Source organism: Hydra vulgaris, chromosome 10, assembly GCF_038396675.1.
Source record: "Hydra vulgaris chromosome 10, alternate assembly HydraT2T_AEP".
Taxonomy (NCBI): Eukaryota; Metazoa; Cnidaria; class Hydrozoa; order Anthoathecata; family Hydridae; genus Hydra; species Hydra vulgaris.
Genome location: NC_088929.1, coordinates 46,072,757 through 46,080,000, shown reverse-complemented (window position 1 = coordinate 46,080,000; position 7,244 = coordinate 46,072,757). Strand labels below are relative to the sequence as shown.

Sequence of the window (7,244 nt, the reverse complement as noted above, 5' to 3'; positions counted from 1 at the left end):
GCAAAGTGAGATACCTATCCACGGCGCATCAAATTTATCACACAGGGTTCCTACCAGATAAAAAAATAACTCAGTTGTTAATTTTGAGTTACAAGCACTGGCGTAGAAACAGGGGGATGGAAAAACGATTGCCCCCAAATAATTCCTAATTTCTATTTTTTCAATTTAAATTCTGACTGCCTTAGCTCCCCCTCCCCATCCCCTACTTAATTTCTGAAGAAGGTAAAGGGCTTTTCACGATCAAACTTTGAGAAGGGTTGCACTATTGTTTGCTCTTAACTTTTACGTAGAAAAATGGTTGCAAAAGCAAACAGGGACTGAATATTGAATATAGTTAACTAAAAAAGACAGTCATCGTTGCTACTGAAGCTAAAAAGACTACTTTTAAAAAACTAATTTTATTCATAATATTGAGTTTAAATGGTATAGATATATAATTTCTGAATCGAGAATAAATTTCAAGTAAAATAAAATAAAAAACAAAGTTTTGATTTTTTAAAGTTAAACAATGTGCCACCTTAAATTTAAATAAATTAAAAAAAATATGAGCATCTTTTTTGTTTATTATTTATACACGGTCTGAGTCGCATGTTCTCAGGCGTAGTCTGATAAAATTTGAATTTTTTTTAAACTTTTATTTAAAAAATAAACCAACCGCTCTCCACTTAAAACGAACGCCGTGGCCCATAAGTGCGTAAAAAAAAAAAAAAATACAATTAGGGTGATATTTATTTACACCCCAGAGCCAAAAACTTATTTTATACTAAGTAATGCTTTTAATAAGTTTGTGGCTATGAAAATAGCCGTTTTTAATTGATCTTCTTTGGAGACTTTCTCAGCGGAGTCAAATGTTAGGTATTTAAGAATTTTTTTAAAATAAATTTTCTTTTTTTTACACATGGTTTAAGCTGGATGTTCTCCGGGGTTGTCTTTTGGTAATGGGATATAAGAATACTTTTTAATTGGATCGTTGGACAAGGAATTGATTGATATATATTTTTCAGTTTAATGAACTCCATGTATATTGACTCACCGCCTTGTTCACCATAAAATCCAAATCCCGCTCTCCATTTTTCTAAAAACGGAATAGCATGTTCCAGCATATGCAACTTTGGCGAAACTGAGGCCTCGGGCCAATTTTCCCGATAAAATTGCATTAATTCGTTTATCTTCTTTTCTGAACAATTTAAATACTAATGTAATATAAGTTATAAAAAAAATCAGGAATAGCACTAAAGCATATTTTACATAATAAAAATAATAAAACTTACTTAAAATACTTAATTTTTCTGCTGAAATAGTATTTTTTGAATGAAAATATGTAATAACATTGAGCAAATTTATCAAAGAGCTGCTTGTATTGTTTGCTAACTTCAATTGATTTTGTATGTAGTTTTGTCCCTGAATACCCTTTGTCATAAACAAACTTAGGAATAGAGTTGCATAACCGAAGTATTGAAGGTTTATAAATAGAAATATATTTTAATAGTTAATACTTACTTATTTAATATTAACAACAAATTATAGTTAATATAAAATTTTACCCTGTTTATAATAAAATTTATTAAATAAAAGTTAAAAAGTAACAAAAACTTAAAAAGTAACATATTACTTTTAACATTTTATGCACATGATTTCCAATAAAACTTTTTCCATGATATGCTTGACGTTGAACATTAAGCTGCTGTAATATTGCCTCGATCATTTGTGTGCAAGGTCCCTGACCCTTCTTTAAAAAATATTCTTCAAGAGTATTACATAGATTTGTCTAAAAAGAAACTCGTAAAACACTATGCATATCAAAAATAGAATGACTTTAGGTTTTAGCGCATTGTTAAAAATGATGCGAAGGTTTTAGCGCAAGGGTTAAAAATGACTAAAAGGTTTTTAAAAATTTTTATAGAAATTATACCTTTTTAAATTAAAATATATTTTTTGCTGCTTATTTTTTGTGATCGCTCAAAACCTCTTACATCTGGGGCTAAAGCCACTTTTGCTCCCCTCACCACGTCACTGTTATTAACAATTGAGGTTCACATATAACAGCAAACTAAGTATTCCCATAGCTAACATTAGCATTTCAAGTTTGAACTTACTTGAGTGCTTAATAAAATAGGGCATGAGAATTTGAATTTTACGACTTTTAAAGCCCTGATTACACTGAATGTTTTTATTTTATCCATTGGATATAACTTCTGTTAAAATTTAACAAGTGAAATTTATAATATATGGTTTCTTATTTTGAAAAATGTACAGTTTTAAGAATACAAACTTCACTATTAAGAAATTATAACTAATAAACTCTCAATCCAAAAATTACCTTTTTTTCTTTTTCATTGTTAAGTAAGTCAATTTCTTTTAAGTAAAGAGATTGAACATCGTCTACATCATCTGAATTGCTAACTGCAGCTAATAAAATGACATCATTAACCACTTGAATTTGATCATCAATATTAAGAATGTCTATTTGAAGATTCCACAACTGCTTTTGTTTATTTATAAAAACGTCATACTCTTCTGAGCATTTTATGCTGCTTTTTAGAGGTTCAGCAGCCATCATTATGTCCAATTGATGAACTTCTTCTTCAAACATGTTAAAAAAATTTAAATAAATACCAAGAGCCATGTGTAGACTAGGTAAAGACACCTAAAAAATTAAAAATAATTTATATAAAGTATAGTACTTTGATATTATTTTTGAATATCATGCTCATAGTGATTTTTCACTGTCAAAGTAAAAAAAATAATCAAAAATCACTTGGTCTAGTGGTATTTTTAAAATTGGTTCGCTTATCACATTATTGAAATTTTTTGCAATACTCTTTAGTCCTCCATTTTTCATAAACCTTTTATGATCTAAACATAAATCTTCCAATGTGCGATATTTCATCTCAGGGTCAATACATTTCATATCGTTTGCTGTCGCATAACAGAAAAGACAACAATGCCTCCCTCAAGAATAAAATAAACAATATATTGATAAGTAAAAATTAAATTACATTATTTTATATTATTAAACAGGGCCATCATTTTGAATTTTTAGGTAAGATTATTGATAATTGGTTTTGTGATTCAGTTATCTCTCTGATTTTCCTGATAAAGAAAAACCTATTAATTAAAAATTTTAAATAAAAATACCTGAAGCTCCTGAAATACCATAAAGTGCACAAAGAAACTTATAATCACCAAAAATGAATACTCTAATATTTCTATCCCTATAAATAAAACTAAACGTGTTATTCGCAAATGATTGTAATAAATCTATACTCTATAGAAGTGTATAAAGATTATCAAATGAACAATATAAACATTATCAATATATTTTAACTACTATTCACCTTATAAAGATAATCTAAATAAAAATAATCAACAAAATAAATAAAGATCTAAAAAAAAAGGTGTAAATAAAGATAATCAGCTTGTTAAAGTCTTTTTTTTTAAATCTCCGAGTTGCTTTGTAAAAATGCCTTCACTAGTTTTACTAAACATAGCCCAAAAGATACCTAGTTATGAAGGCGATGCAAAACAAAGGGAAAAAAAAAAAGATTTTATTATACTTTATCGCAAATCGCATTTTAAGAAAACTTACTTATACTTCATTTTTTGTAGATCTTCTATTTCTTTTTCAAATCTTGAAATGGCAACTTTAATATTGATTTGATAATCCTTTGCCTCAAAAATACTAAAAACAATAGTGTTATCTTTGCTGTTTGGGTTTATGGTATTTGCTACTTGGTAAGTCATTTTAAAACTTCCTCCGCCATAATCTCCTCCTATTTTAATCTGTATCTCTTTCTCAGGGAAAAACTCGTGATAATGAAGACTTTTACAACTATAGAAAAGTTATAAAAAATATATATATATTAACAATATATAATACATTAATATTAACAAAAATTGGCTAGTGATGATGAATATACACATTTTAACAACCTTAATACAAAACCCTCATGTATTTTACATCACATTTTGCATTAACTTATCATTATGTTGGGGGTCAAATATGTATTAGTGTTAATATGCTATATTGTCGTACTTCTATTTGTATTTGATTAAAAATAATTTTAATATTATTATTTATATTTGATCAAAAATTATTTTCAGTTCATAAAAAATAATTAAAAAAAAAAAATTGAGATTTATTCAATACTTTATTGAACACAATCAATTTGTATCAGATAAAACACACTACAACTGAATTATGGATCTGATATATCAACAATTGTTGATGACAGCTGGTTTAGAGACCAACTGGCAGTTGCTGCATGTTAAAAACATGAAATTATTTTTTTAAATCATTATTTCAATCCAAATCACCTTTCTAATTGATCAAGATGTTTGAAAACATGTTTGCAAATTTTCAATATAACCGTAAGATGCATCTTTTATTTCAAAGGTTCCTTTAATTTCCTTTTCAAATGTAAACGGGGCATTTTCTACAATAAAGTCACACCCAGACAGTTTTTCACTAACTATTCGTTGTGAACCATGTGATGCTGTTTGTATATCAAAACTCTTTAGCCATCTGTAAAAAATTATTTACAATATTCTACAAAAATAAATAACATTTTTAACTAACTTAAAAACATGCAAAAAATAAGAACCTAGATATATTTTTAAGCTTTTCCCAAGGTATGCAGAGATCTGCTTTCATAGCTACCATCTTAGTTGCACTAATTGTGACTTTAATATTAGAATTAGCCAATATTTTTTCTTTTGTTTCTGATGGAAGTGAATTCAGAAGCTTTGAGGACTGGCTACAAACTGTGTCATTAGATGGACCAGACACAACTTCTATATTTCTTTTGACGATAGCATTTCTTTCTCATACAGTTGCATTTGATGCCTCATTGCTTGTGACATATGCCTTTAGAATAGATGAAAACAAAACCGGCTAAAAAAAAAGAAATCTATGAAAAATATTTATTAAATGTTAAATATTTTATTAAATATTATTAATTATTTAATTTACTATTTAACAATTATTAAATATTTAATTTACTATTTAAAAAAATCAATTTTAGAATCAAAAATTTTACTCTAGGTCCTCCACTTTTAAATGAAATTGATTTCCCACCACTTTGTTTCATCTTTTGCTTAAGAATGTGGAGTGTAGCATCTTCAACTATTCTTGGGATATGACTACTAGCTGTTAGATTAAAAATCTGAAATGCTATTGTTAAAAGTATACGATGATGGTGACAAATTTGATGAAGATAATGGTGATGACAACAATATTGAGACAGGTTGTTTTAAAGATTTTTTATTGCAGGCGAGCTTATGATGTAAATACACATAGTATTCTTTTACAACATTGAATTTTGTTTTACATATAATACATTGAACAGTCAACATTTGTATAAGTGAATTTGTTTTATTGCTGGTCACGAAGTCTTCAGGCAACACAGATGTATCACATTGTGGGCATAAAGATTCATTAATGTACTTTATTTTAACATTTTCTACTATACAGAAATAACAAAACAAGTGTTCACGTTTTTTTAAAGACACCGGTTGCTTTGGCATTTTACCACACAAGTTGCATATGCATAGTTGCAAATAAGGATTGAATTCATTTTTCAAATTGCTATTATCTATTTCCATATTGTGTATTGTGAATATATTTTCCTTTAAAATGCTAAACATTGAAAAAGTCCAAACTTTTTCACCTATTCTAGGATGGCCAATAAACTTTGTTTTATCTCTTATTTGAGATTTTGAAGCATTGAGACCTTGACTCAGTTTTTTTACCTGATGACGAGAATAACAATCATCACAATGATGTGTTGATTGTGTACACAAAAGCAGAGTGGTTGATGAATTTCTTTTGATTACAATGTTAATTGTTAAGTAGCATTTGTGACAAATGTTTAAAGGGTGAACCCCTTCCACATCTATTAGTTTGATGGGAAAAATATTTTCAATTTTACTTTTTTGGATAACGCTACAATAGGGTAATTTTTTTTAAAAACAAAACAACCACAAACTCTGCAAAGGAGATTTAAATTCTTGATATGCAAATCCATCTAAAATAAGTAAATTTATAAATAAAATATTTCAACACAGTATTAAAATAATATCAAAATACTAATTAGAATTCAATACAAAAATTATATCAAAATTTAAAATAATGAAATTAAGTAAGAAATAATTCACTATAACAAAGTTATAAGTGCATACAATAAATTTATTGTATATGTAAAAAATTGTATTTAAGACCACCCCTTATAGTCAGTAAAAAATGAGTTATATGCAAGCCCAAGCACTATTCTTAACCCTAACCATGACTGTCTAAGACTAAGATTTTGGAGAGGGTATGTTTTTTATATACAATTTAATAGGGTACATTAAATACATGTCTACTGACTTCTTTTATAAAAGAAATCAGTAGACGTGTATTTAATGTACTTATTAAACTCATTTTTACTGACTATAAGGTGGGTCTTAAATACAAAAATATTAGAATGCTAATAAAAAAATAAAATTTAAAGAAAATATAGTAATTTATTACAAACTAATAATAACTCGAAAGATCATAACTTTGTAAAACTTATTATTGTTGACCTGTGAAAATGTTAATTTTCAACAACAACAAAAATTGTAACCTGAGATGAATAAAAAGCATCAAAAAGATAAAAGATTCATAAAACTTCTTACAACATTTCTGTCTAATTTTAACGCTCAAATTTTGCAAAATATCACTTTAAAATGTATAAACAAACGACAGTATAATACCTATAAAAATAACTTAGTTTTAATCGTAAAATTATACATATGCATATTAATTTACGTTGATTCTATATAAAAAACGGTACCACTATAAGTATTTTTCCTAAAAATTGTATTACAAAAAAGAAACAAAAACAATTTATGCAAATAAATTAGTTGCTAAGAAAAGTTATTTCGGTTTCGAAGATACTCAGCCATTTTGAAAATTAATCAACTTGCTTTATGCCAACGCGCTTGCGTACAATAACTTGACGCTTTTTAGTAAAGTTTGAATGACCGTGATGTAATTGATTAATCTTTTTTTGAAGTATTTGTATATAATATCGCTTCTTTTGAGTACCAGGTTGACATACTTTAGCTTTACTTTCATTTTTAAAATATTAGAGGGCCCGTCAAATTTTTAAGGGTCTTGAGCTATCCCAAAATAATCTTTTGCTCAAAAAAAATTTAAATATACTGTTTTAGTATTATATAGAATAAAGTAGAGGGGTATGAGCAGGGTTTTTTTAAAAATG

The 7,244-nt window shown here is 27.2% G+C and overlaps 1 protein-coding gene across 1 annotated transcript; it reads right to left on the bottom strand.

The window, feature by feature from the left end:
* Positions 1-1,550: 1,550 nt before the first annotated feature.
* LOC136086617 (uncharacterized) lies at positions 1,551-4,512 on the bottom strand. The gene is made up of 6 exons (XM_065808837.1): positions 4,318-4,512; positions 3,590-3,832; positions 3,139-3,215; positions 2,759-2,952; positions 2,321-2,647; positions 1,551-1,768 (listed from the first exon to the last, which is right to left on the bottom strand). The coding sequence occupies exons 1-6, from the start codon at positions 4,380-4,382 to the stop codon at positions 1,565-1,567; spliced, it is 1,110 nt and encodes a 369-aa protein (XP_065664909.1). The 5' UTR covers positions 4,383-4,512; the 3' UTR covers positions 1,551-1,564.
* Between the last annotated feature and the right edge of the window lie 2,732 nt (positions 4,513-7,244).

What these genes read in the sequence shown, in the direction of transcription:
- LOC136086617 (XM_065808837.1), bottom strand. Translation starts at nt 4,382, where the DNA reads ATGCATCTTACGGTTATATTGAAAATTTGCAAACATGTTTTCAAACAT. An exon ending in CTACAAAAAATGAAGTATAA is followed by an intron (nt 3,216 to 3,589) that starts GTAAGTTTTCTT and finishes TTTTATTTATAG; the next exon opens with GGATAGAAATATTAGAGTAT. An exon ending in TGGTATTTCAGGAGCTTCAG is followed by an intron (nt 2,953 to 3,138) that starts GTATTTTTATTT and finishes TTTATTCTTGAG; the next exon opens with GGAGGCATTGTTGTCTTTTC.